Consider the following 13,562-nt stretch of genomic DNA (forward strand, 5'->3'; position numbering starts at 1 on the left):
AATGTATTGTATTATATATTTCTATTCTGTAACCATATATAAAAATAAAGAGGTTTGAAAATAAAAATAAAATGTTTCTCAACTGGTCACTTTTTTATTCGATGTTCTTTTAACTAACGATCCTGTGCAATCGAAAAAAAATCTAAACCTTTTATTTTTAGATTCTGAATCCCTCCGTTTGTGAATCGTTTTCCTGAATATGAGATGAGTATACACTATATTCATGTTAACCATCCACCATCGGGATAGACTCCATCAGAATAGATAAATGTTTTACATTGTTTATGTTTATGTAGAGCATTTATTATAAATATAAAATATAAAGGTTTTTTGAATCGTCTTACGAAAGTCCAAAAAAAAAAAATATTAATTTTCTATTGTTTTAGCATGTCGCCCTATAATTTATATATATTTTTTTATTTTACTGCTTATTTTGACAATTAAAGAACAGGATAGGCCAAAAAACTCAATATATTTTTTCAGATTTTATCTCTACGGAAAAGTTGCGAAGTAGGGGGTTAGGAAAATCAAATCGATTCCGGTTATGGATGAACTCCTAACTTTGTGGAACTAGGTAAGAATACTCATTTTTAAGTTAATTTTAAACATTCTTTACACGAATTAAATAGTTTTATGTGTTATAAAGGGTGTGAGCTATTTACAAAGTTAAATATATTAAAAAACAATGATTTTCAAGGAAAATAATTCATTTTTTACCTATATGCGCAGAATGTAAAATCACTTTCCTGGAATAATATTGTCGATACATAAACAAAAACTCATCACAAGAAAACATTTTACTTAAACGTTTTTATATGTTAAAGGATAAAACTATTAACCAGTTATAGATTTTTTTAAAAAAATGTATATCACTTATAAAAGTTAAAATAAATGTTTAAAATAAACCATGTTTCAATTCCAGCAAAGTATGGGTAGAGAACTACAATAAATGTTCACAACCATTTTTTATTTTTTAAATCACTTATCAATATTTCGAGATATAGCCTCATGAAAATAAATTTCGGAACCCCACTTTTAATGGTAGCATTCCGTACATGCAGTACCTAAAAACTTCGATTTTCCGACACATGTATAAGATAGATTTTTACTAACTTAAAATGCTATTTGTTTTTTTGTTTTTTTATCAACTTCAATGTATAATTTGTTCTACTGTTTGTTTGTAAATTTGAAAAATGTGTTTTATTAAGAAGTATTATTCTTATCTAATTTTTTTTTTCTTCTTTTAATAATAACATTGTTTATAGTTAGGGGTGTCTTTTGTACGAGACTACACCCCCCATAATCAACTGTTAAAAAAATATATAAATAAAGCACTTCATTTTTAAACAATCCATATAGGAATTTCCGCTACGTACTAACCAGAGTGGGTTAGATTAGTTTATCACTATTCCCGAACTTTCAATATGTGTGTTATTTCTTCTCTGGGTTTTTTGGGGGGTAACCCGTCTCAAATTTTTATTTTTATGAACATAGTTTCTTCGTTGTTTATTTTCGAGTAAAATAATAGTACTGTTACAAATAATGTGACAGCAATTTCACGAAGATAAAAATTATAAGATGTAAAGCGTTTTTTAAACCGTTTTCTTTTAACACTAGATGTAGAAACCAAGTGAATCTTTTGGTGATTTCGAACCTCGTGAGGGGATAAATCATAGCTGTAATATTATATAATCTACCACCTACTACAATAATCATATCACTCACCGGGGCTGAGGTGATGCCCATGCTGAAGATGCTGGGACTGTACCGGCGGTTCTTCGGTCTCGTACGAGTTCTCCCTGCTGGTCTCGAGCGAGCGCTGAGGAGTTGGGAGCTGGTGAGCTGCGGCTCTGAACTGTGAGGCCGAACTGTTGGCGTGCTGGCCGACCGGGTAGTTGAGGTCGCTGGTGTAGTCACTGTCCTCGCTGTAACCTGCTGTTAGGGTAAGTTATATATTAGTTAGTACGAAATTACCAAGGGTGTAAATATAAACAGCAAAAAAAAAAAAAATAATTTACTCTTAAGCTAAACAAGGATTAGAAACGTAAGGATGATTTACGTAGTAATGATTTGAAGTAACGAGTAACCTTATATTCTCTCATGAACCACGAAGTTGAAGCAGTGTTGAAGTTTATTACATTTTAAACATTTAATCTTGGAATAACATTTACTAGACAAACGGACTAAATTGCCAATCCAGTACAAAAGACTGATCTACATGACTATTATAAGGCTTATCTGGACATACGGAGTTGAGCTTCGGGGCTCCACTAAACTATCATATTCCTCCAGAATCCAATCCTTACAGTCCAAAATCCTTCGTAAACTCCTTACTTTGTCACAAATCAAGTCATCCATCAGAACCTCAATGTTCCATATGTTGCCGATTTGGCCAGAACCAGATACCGTTCCTTCCATAATAAACTTCATAACCACCCAAATCCACATGTTTCTAACCTGGCTTCTCCTCCATTACCTAATAATCCTCCTAGGCGTCTGAAAAGAAGATGGCCTCGAGATCTTCTCCTCTAGAAATGTTATTGGAGTTCTATCAGTGGGTAGATTCTCCACATGTTTGTATCATGTCACTATGTCACCTACACCAAATTTACTTGTAGTATATATGTGTATACAGTTGTAAATAACAATAAATAAATTATTAAAAAAAAAATCTTGGAATCAGTGATCTAGATCAGAGAAATTAATTGGTTTAAGCTCTGGTTTAAGAAAGACTAAGAATGAGAAATTCTAGCCCATGAATAATCCTACTTCAGCTCACGAATTTAAGAATGCATACGAAGGCTAACTCGCTAAGTTTTTCTTATATTTCATCGCACTGAATAAACAGAACTATCAGTATCCGTCAGTTCATGATGGGAAAAATCTTAGTCTACACTTACACGAGAGCCTATGGAATATAATCTAACAATTAGTAAATATTATTGAATTACGATCTTGCATTCACATTAATTTCAAGTTACTTCAAATTTCAACAATAAAAAGTTCCTCACTTAAACAGGATGCCCCAGGTTACAGGTTCACTTCCGTAACCTCTACATTTTTTAAATTTTGGGTTGATTTTCATTGATTCTTTAACATACTTTCTTTGTCGTGCGTGCAAACAACGTAGCAAACTGGAAAACCCATAAACATAATCCTTCATAATCATGAACCATCCTCGGCTGGTTATTATTATGACCAATTTATTATGACCTGGTTATTATAATGGCCAAATTATTATGACGGATTTTATCAGATAATGGGGTTCTAAACAGTCAAATATGTAAAAAATTGTTTTTGACTTTTACTATTTACGCTTTCGAAACAAGTCGCGAAAAATTTTGTAATATTAATATATTTTAATATCTGATCTACTATATTTTTTTATTTACTCTCGTTCTGATCCTTTCTGACATGGAGGGGACGGGGTTATCTACAAAGTTCTAACCTATGTAATACCATAGTGGAAGATCATGTTTTTTTTTCGTATGACCACCACGAAAATATAAGTCGACCCTCCAGGCCGGATTTGAACTGGCGCCGCTGCAGTTCCCTGGGTATAAAGATCTGAACCTCAACTCCCTGAGCTACAGACGCCCCTATAGATTCACGCCTGTCTTTAGATTAACGACTGGCAGCATATGTGATATCTTACAATATTAAGAAAAAATGGCAAGAGTGGCATGATTGAGTCCGGTACCCATTGGTACTTTCTCCCTCCACCCATTGGTACCTTCTCTCTCCACCCATTGGTACCTTCTCCCTCCACCCATTGGTACCTCCTCCACCCACCCATTGATATCTCCTACCCCCACCCATTGGTACCTCCTCCTAACTTGGTACCTCCGATTTGATTTTTGAACTAAGGAGATCTCTCATTCAACTCCATTTTAGTCTTCGGTAAGTGTCAAGAATGTTGATGGTAGCCATATCTTGTACTAGTTTATTAGTATGGTGGTAGACTTTGTCCTGAAGTGGCTGATATGATTTTTTAATGACGTCTTGAACAGTTGGTATGTGAGATTTTGTGTGCAGTGTTCTGTTACTGACATACAAAAGAGATCGTATAATCTGAGATAGTGTTTTTGAATGAAATGTTTGTAGTTTTTTTATTTGAGTTTTTGGCTGCACCGTATATTTGTGAAGCATATCTCCAAATGGGTTTCATTAAGTGTACATGTGTAGTCGCTGTCGCCGTCGCACCGCGGCCACAGAGGGCCTATTGTACGCTGTCCCTCCTCTGCTCAAAACAGGCCAATTGCCTTTGCAAATCTGGACACTGTATAAGGATCCACTGTTTCGCAAAGTTTGGAATCCAAGATACGATCCTTACCAAAGATGAGGAATCGTCTTCTTCCCACTGCATCACAATATTTAACGTAAGCCGCGCCTGATATATCTGCATAAGATCCCATGCATCCTTCTATCAAAACTCAGTCATAGATGAATTATTCATACTACATTAGTTTGTAGAATCGGTTTGTTGTCGAAGTATACCAATGAACATGTGGCATACACAGTGTGCATGTTATTTGTTGGGATTTGTCATTATTTAGATTGATTTTCCAAGGTTTAAACCATTCCTGAATTTTTATAAAAATGGTTTTGTGGAGTCAGTGAAACTTGCATGGAATCCATAAGACGGGTAAGTATGGCTGTATTGGTGGAGTAGGTCACTGTGAGGGTGTTATTTTCGAGTGGATCAACTATCTACGACCAGAAGCTGTATAAAAAAGAATCTCATTTCATAAAAATTTTTTAACTAAGTGCGCTGAAGAATAACCGCATCAAATCAGGAACTTAAAAATACCCTCAAAACATAGGGCCACTGTTACAATCTAAAAATCAAAATAAAAACAATTTTACTAGTTGCGAGTACTGAACCAGTAAAGTGGGACAGTTTTATATACTTAAATTATGTTTACATTTGGAAATTATTATTCGCTAACGAGCAGTAATATTTTAATGTTTCAACAAATTTTATATAAATAAATATCATTCATCAGGATCTTAAGGAAGCTTATTATAAAAAGGCTGAAAATTTATCATTGCCTCAAGTATACAATGTTTTTGTAGAATTAATCTACATAAAGGTCGTAAATATTTTCAAAATATATCATTCCTCACAGAGTTGTTAGCATATTTAGAGGTTTTAATTAATTAATAGTTATTTCTTTGAATGCTGAAACTTGGACATGGTTAATGAGTGCTTAGTTTTATTTACATTTTCTTCGTAGCAAGTGACTTAAGTGTCGCTTCAGTTTTCTTAACGGGCGCCACAAACATTGACTAACTCGATATAAAGTTATGAACACCAGGGGCTTAACTTTCAAGTGAATTTCATTTTCATTAGGCTTTCTCGTTGACATCTTGTTTCACCTGCTTTGAAAAGAGGAAGATCTATCTATTGAGATATTTATTTATAAGTTTTTAATAACTCAATTTAAAGTTCACAATAACCCTATTCCTGGAAAGCTGGTATGAGTGTATGCCATTACTTCGTCTAATTTATCTAATTGTCCACATATTCTTAATCGATAGGTTTAAGGAGTTGTGACAAAAGAATCTTGTTTGAATGAAAAATGAAATAACCAGTTGGTATTAATAGAGATCAGGTTTAGATTGAAAAACAAGACAAAATTCATAGCTCTGTTTAATAATTTTTAGTCTTACTTTGTGTTCAACAAAAATATTTTCCTTTTTTTTTTTATATCCAATTTTTATGTAATATTCCAAAATCCTATTAAAAACAATATAAATTAGTGAATAAACTTTTTTATAAAATCTATAGAAATGAAGCTATACTACTTCTTCTTATTTCTTTTATAGAGAAATAACATGTCCTATGATTTTTATAATCGCAATATTTATTAATGTTTAATATTTGATTTTGATTGCCACTCCTACTATCTTGGTTTTACCAATTCATGCATGTATGATACTATAGTTGTTAAAAAAATACTTTTTATTAAAATTAACGATAACCTATAAAAAAAAGTTTTAATGTAATTTTTAAAAATGTTTTAATGTGAAAAAAAAATTAGTGTACTTTTGAAACATTTGTTACCCAAAACAATTTAGCATATATTATTTTTCTTGAGGAGCGGAGGAAGGCGGATTAATTGAGTCCTTAATGACAATTATATCATTTTTAAAAGTTAATTTTTTGATATTTATGGTGGGAAAAAAATATTACATTATTCCTTTAATAATTTTTATTATGTTTTTTGGGGGGAAAATCCAGGACTTAACCTAACATAAATTAATATATTTTTATCTCACAATGATTAAAAACAACATTAATAATTTCTTATTTATTTTAAAAAGACGATATTGCATTCACGAAATTAGGTATATCTTTAGCAAAACTTAAACAGGATAGTAGGAAAGAAAGAAAAATACACACTTATAGAAAAAACGATTCGAATGGAATGTATACGAATTTCATTTCCAACCCTTAAATAAAATGCAAACAGATTAAATAGGAGAAAGCTAAGGAAATTCACACCATTGGAAAATTTCCAGGACAGTGCACGCTATAGGGCGATTTACACGACAGGTCGTTTTGGAACATTTGTCTTTGAACGGATGACTTCTTCGTATTTGGTAATGCTGATGGTATTATCATGGTAAAGCGATGTAGAACTGCGAGTGATGGCCGTTATCTCACCATGTCCGATGTTAGGATTACAGCTATCCCAGTTATACTAATAGGCAGTCATTAAAAACCAAAGTATGTTTTTTATTAAATATTTTTTTCACAGTATATTATTTTTGTAGCGACCATATTATTTTTTTCTCATTCGATAATGTCAGGTGATGATGAGGTAACTATATTAACCAAATACAACTATTTTAACTAAATCCAGAAATGAAATGTTTGTCAAAATAAATACTATACAAACACAAAATACACAGAGAATAAAACAAAATCCATGGTTAGCTGCAAGAACAGGAGAAAGTTCAGTTATATAGATATTGGAGGAAATAGGTAAAGAGGTAAAGTATTTACGGTCTACCGTCTTACGTCTACCGAAATTTATGAATAAAATAAAGTCGGTAAATGCTTATTACTTTTCCATTTCGAAATGCTCGCTACTTCTGTCGAAAAACTTAAAAATTAGAAATTACGAAACTAATATTTTTCATACAGTTCTATACCAGTGAAATATGGCCTTTTTAAATTATGGATGAGATACGGATTCCATTTTTTTAAACGCAAAATTTGGCTATTAAATTTGGCATGAATGAATGAAGGCTACACAAAGCCAAATTGAAGCACTGCACTGTCTAAGTATAATTTAGCATTATTATTACTGCTAAGAAATATTAGGGGACTATCATGGGCCCGTAAGATTGTGAGAATTAACAACAAACTGATCCCTACAATGTTAATAAACCTTGACGGGTAAACGTCCTTGGAGTTGGTCAAAACGTAGTTGGGAGCAATTCCACAAGACTGATTTCGTTGTGGCACCATTGGTTTCGCTAAGAATTTATTATTATTTTTTTTAAATTTTGGTTTAACTAAACACCATTTGGAAAAAAAGGTATACATTTATTACTATAGATTTTACTGAAATGTGTCTTCTCAGTAATTTATTTATTTTTTTATGTTTATTTTTTACATTAATTGTATCCCAAAACCTCCAATCCCATATCACAGCCCTCGAAGAATGGTGTCATAATTGGAGGATTAAGATAAATTCCAAAAAAATCCCATCAAATCACCTTTACTCTTCGTCGTAAACCTACTGACTGCCCTACAGTTTCATTTAACGATGTTACTCTTACCCCTGTCGAACAGATCCGCTACCTTGAACTACATTTGGACAAACGATTAACCTGGAATACTCACACAAGACTGAAAAGAAAGGAAACTGCACGTCGATTTCGACTATTACAGCAATTACTAGACAAACGGTCTAAACTTCCAACACATTAGAAAAGACTGATCTACATGACTGTAATAAGGTCAATCTGGACATATGGAGTTGAGCTTTGGAGCTCCACTAAACCTTCGAATTCCTCTCGTATTCAATCCTTACAATCCAAAATCCTTCGTAAAATCCTAAATGCTCCTTCCTTTGTCACAAATAAAATCATACATAAAGACCTTAATGTTCCCTATGTAACCGATATAGCCCGAGCCAGATATCACTCCTTCCATTATAAACTCTCTAACCACTCAAACCCCCTAGTTTCTAATCTTGCATCCTCTTCCATTCCTGGCAATCCTCCGAGGCGCCTGAAAAGAAGATGTAAAAGAATGTCTCGAGACTAGCTAATGTAAATTGTCATTAGAGTGCTACCAATGGGTAGTTAGGTTTCTCTACACGCCTGGAACACTCCAATTTAACTTAGATCACATTTACTAAATGTATTATAATGTAAAGTTGTAAATAGCAATAGATAAATATTTTTAAAAAAAATTTAAATAAAATTCAAAATTAATTTTCTATAAAAAAAATGTACATATATTTTTAATATATATAACGTACAGCAAAAATTTTACCTTCTATTTCAATCTGGGAAAATTTCACTTATTGTTTATCACGGTCATACAAGACTCACTTGTCGCATGTTATATAAGGAACCTCGAGTATTAATTGTTAGTCATGTCTCAATTTTTATAACACCTGGGAGATTTCACCACTGAACAAATTAATACCACACATGCTCTCTTAATCAGGGATAGGTTTAAAGAATAAATAAATTAAAGATTAGAGAAAATTATGTTTACTATTTGCAACACATTTTCGGAATAATGTAAAGGATAAGCAGTGGTACGATTCTGAACCAGGATTTACCAGTATTATTCTGAACCAGGGTTTACCAGTATTATTCCAAGTTAAGGACGAAGAAGACTTGGACAATAGGCGGCGGAGCTCTTGTAAGTGGAAGCAGACTTCCCAGTTGGTGTTGAAAGGCATTAGCCTCATCGTATTGCCGACCACTTCAATGCTCCAATATTAGACAATAGACTCGGTCTAAACCGGATATTGTCTATATAGTTCCATGGGACTGAGCCAAACCCTTACGGTCGTTTATCCGCACCCTGTCAATGGCGGCCGAAGACCAGCTTCGGGATAATGGACTTCGAGGCAGCCTTTGAATGAATCGAAAATTGCTTGTTAACCAATCGTAAAATGCCTATTCAAAGCATTTTTCTATTAGTGTCAAAACTGCCAATATTCTTCGATTTGAAGCATATATTAAACGAAATATTGGATCATTAGAGAAAACGAATTCAGTGTTAAATTTTGATAATAATGCTAAAATAAAATTGATAAAGGGTCAGCAAAGATACACAATTAAACAAAACTTATTTATTTTTACCGAAATTTTTACCTGAATTTCACGCCTTAAACAAATGAAGTAAATAGTAGTTGATTAATAATAATATAGAATAAAATAAAAATATTGTTGAAGTAAGAATTATATAAAATAAATGATAACAGACAGTGTTCAAGTAAATAAAGAAATAAACTTCATGAAAGGTGTGGAGATGGAATTAACATAATAAGATATGTAATTAATGCATAAAAATAATGGAAAACAATTTAAATTAACATAATGAAACTTTAGTAAGAAAGCTTCGTATGATACGATGGCCAAAATAGAATTCACAATAATACAAATAAGAAAAAAAATAAGCTAAAATATCGAATGTATGGAAAAATGAATAAGGAAGAAACAAAAGAGAAGAGATATGGGGAGTGGAAAAAAAATTAAAATTAACTTAATGATTTGGAACTTATCATATGTTTGTATGCTTTGTTTTTGTTTTGTGGAGTAAAACATCACAGGTTATAAACACCATTATTTTTGTTGAGCTTAAATTTTAATAAACTTTTTTCTCTAATTTCTAAAACGTATCATAAGTATTAGGTACTTTAATTTTATTTTTCCGTTTTTTATTTCGCTCTTGAAATAATTTTTATTTTAATAAAACTTACTAGGAGGTTGTTCTCCTTTGTTATTAACAATTTTGAATAAAAATTCTGATTTGTTTAATTGTAATATACTATAATAATAGACAATTTCAAATTAGTGATTAAAAATTAGAATAAAAAGAGGTAAAAAATACATCGATAATTATTAAAATTTTATAATAATAAAGTTGTTTAAATAACATAGGAAGGGTACAGGTTAAGACCCAACCAGGAAATCTACAGGGAGATAAATGATCTGGAAACCGAAATAAGAATCAGAAGACAGATTCTACAGGTACATGATAAGAAGGACCAAAGCAGACTAAACAAGAAACTCTTTGACAGAATCAGTGAATATAAGTAAGAGGATGTGTGATGCAAATGAGACAGGAAACAAATAAATTGAAAATAACAGACAAGGACTGCCTGGATAGGGAACAGTACGGAAAAAATTGAAATAAATAAATGTTCTTGCGGCAAATAAAGAAAAATGGAAGTGTACTGCGTGGTCGGAAAAGAGGAAGCAAAGGCACGCAGAAATGATGAGAAGATACTGGGAGAAAAGAGAAAAAGTGAGAAGAAAAAAGTAATGATATTCGCGTGGTCTTGTAAGGCCGTTTAAGAAGATGTTTAAATAGCAAAATGGGGTTAATCTTAAGGTTATTTACCAGTATGTTATAGTATTCATAAATTTTGAAATGCTTGAATTATTATAAAAAATCAAAAAGAAATTGATCCATGACACACAAACTGATCCATGACACACAAATTCTACAAAAACGAGCTAAAGAATAACTTCCTTCCCAGAAATACAATAGGTAAAGATCAAAGAGAATTCTTCTTGTGAACGCCCTCTTCTTCCTTCCTCACCCCCCCCCCCACAAAAAAAAATCGTAGGATATAAGATAGGAACTTGATAAAAGATGTATTTTGCGAAAAGTACAAGGTGTATCATTCGTTTGTACCCTTCATAGTGGTCCTACAACACAAGTAAATAAATAATGATGCAATTATCGTTAGAGCTATCAATCAAACTTATGACAGTATGTATATATGTATATATAATTGACCGTAAAAATTGATATATAGGAAGATGGTCAGGGTTGCGGTCACAAGTGAAACAAAAATAGTATACAACTATTTTATTTTCCAACGTTTCGCCCCACTTTGCAGGGCTTCATCAGGGCTGTCCAAATGAATAAGTTAACAGCTATTTAAGGGAATATGATGTATGAAAATGTTCAAAGCTATTGTCAATAGATTTAGGAAAAACAGAGTTGGATCTACATTTAAGGAGGAAAATTCTCTGTTCTGGTTTATCTGCTAGGCGCTTATTAAGGTTACATAAGTTATTAATGTGATATTTATGAGAAGGAAATTGTAATTTAAGAAGAGAGAAAATGTGGTAGGGTTTGTTATCAAAGGAAACAGAAGAAATATGAAGTGAATTATCAAGGGGAATATTAGGTGGTTGAGGGGTCAAAATACCATTGAAAGAAGTTTGAGATCGAGGATTCAGCGGGAAGGGTTGTTGAATAGAATTAAGTAACATGCTGGAGGTGTGTAATACAGATGTGAGTTTAGCCTTAGATCTGTAATTTCTAATCCTAGTACTCCGGCGGAGAGATGAGGGTGAATTATTTGTAGAAGAAGAAGAAGAGATAAGAGAGGAGTGAGTTGCAATACAGTGATGAGAGTAGTTGGTCCCATGAAGCAAAGATGGAGATAGAGAAATAAGTTCCTGTTCAACTTATTCATTTGGACAGCCCTGATGAAGCCCTGCAAAGTGGGGCGAAACGTTGGAAAATAAAATAGTTGTAAACTATTTTTGTTTCACTTGTGACCGCAACTCTGACCATCTTCCTATATATGACAGTATGATTTGTTATATTTGATTTAATACACATTATCTTTTAAACAATTTATTTAAATTATCTAAAATAACATAGTTAAGAAGTATATATATTTTTTAATTTATAATGGTTTATAACCTGTAGAATATGCTGTCTTTCCTTCCCTAGTTGAAGAAGTTAATGAGACCATATCTAAACTTAGCCAAACCTTATTCGGTAAAGAAACTGGATCAATTATAAATAAATTTTTGCTTAAGACTTTTGAATTGCCATCTTAAATATCATTTTTAGTATTGATTTCTCTTTTATCATAATTATTTTTAATAATTATTATTACATAAAATTGTTAATTATTATTGTTTTTGTTTATGGAAAAAATTGAATTTAATATTATTATTTAGTAATCAACATGCTTAGAACAAGAAGCTGCCGCCGCCTATGGGCAAACCTGGAACCAGAAGCTAACTAAACCCGAACTCAACAAAAAAAGTCGTCTCTTGAGAGAGTGAGAAAAGAGAAGACCTGAGCTTAGAAAGATTTTTTTTTCTTTTGTTAAATTATTAAATAGCAATCTTTTACGACAAGTCGTCCATACATCGATATCTATTTAACTGTACGCAATACACAATATACTTACAAACCCGTATTAACCACGGAAATACAGAACTGTTATAAGATGCAATGGAAGGTAATTGAATTTGCAATGGGACAGTAGAATGAACAATAGGGAAAATAGTGGTTTTATTGTAAGAGAAGGTAGAAAGGTATAATTAAACGAGGTTGAATATTGGAACCTATGCAGCAGCACTTGCACATCTGCGCGATGCACTTGCGACTTTACTTATCAAATTGAACGATAAAATAAACAGAACTATTGCTTTGAATCCAATTGCTTTAATTAAACTTCCATTACCCTGAACCAAGAGAGAGGGAGTTGTTAGTATAAATATCTTAAATTTTAATAATAATTAATAAAAAATCTTAAATTTTTTTTTAAGTTCTACTTCACAAGAAATGTGTGCCTCAACACGTTTAACTGTCATATAACCCACACTAGAAAACTTTTAACACTTAATAGACTCCTTAAAATGTAGACCCTCTACAGGAAAGGAGATACAAGCAAAAACTATATATATTTTTCTTATTATGTATATGTTAGTGAAAATAATTTTCTAAAGGGGCTATGGAATAATATATATACAAATTTTAAGGCATCCGAATGTTCGATGCCGATGCCCACCAATCAATGCCTACACAAATCTACTCCTTAAGCCTTAACAGTTCGGGTCAGGGTTTACTTTAGCGAGCGATTCGTTCGTTACCAAACCCTATTACTTTATACTCCCACTTTATTCACTGTAATGCAATCTAATAAGTGACAAGTAATATGAATGTATCCTGTAATCATGTCAACATAGTAAACAAAGAGTTAATAAGGAAAAAAAGTGATATGAAATTTCTTTAAGGGATTATAACTTTTCTTCGTACCCTACTGTGAAAATAAATAATAATTAAATACAATAAATGTTAATGAGAAAAAAAACTTTCTTGTTTTACCCAAAGGTATTCTGTATAAGGGGTATAGTGAAGTCCAATATATGTGGAGAGTCGATGGCGTCGAATGCGCGTTAGTAATATGGTGAGCGATTAGTAATTTGGTAATCGAATTTATTATTATTTCTAAAGTGTTATTTTAGTTCACTGTGTTTTTTTAACGAGATTATGAATTAATTAAGAATAATTTTTTTTTAACTCTAATTTTATTTATATTAAT

General features: G+C 32.0%; 1 protein-coding gene across 1 annotated transcript in view; it reads right to left on the bottom strand.

Annotated features, from left to right (window-relative positions):
- The window catches only part of LOC106685594 (uncharacterized), a gene marked incomplete at its 5' end in the record, with an annotated part of 87,580 nt that overhangs the window by 57,409 nt on the left and 16,609 nt on the right, over positions 1–13,562 (bottom strand). The window contains 1 exon segment of the mRNA XM_024361450.2: positions 1,726–1,935. Coding sequence (XP_024217218.2) covers positions 1,726–1,935 — 210 coding nt within the window.

The sequence above is a fragment of the Halyomorpha halys genome, unplaced genomic scaffold, assembly GCF_000696795.3.
Source record: "Halyomorpha halys isolate HHAL.00 unplaced genomic scaffold, Hhal_1.1 Scaffold714.1, whole genome shotgun sequence".
In the NCBI taxonomy this organism is placed as follows: Eukaryota; Metazoa; Arthropoda; class Insecta; order Hemiptera; family Pentatomidae; genus Halyomorpha; species Halyomorpha halys.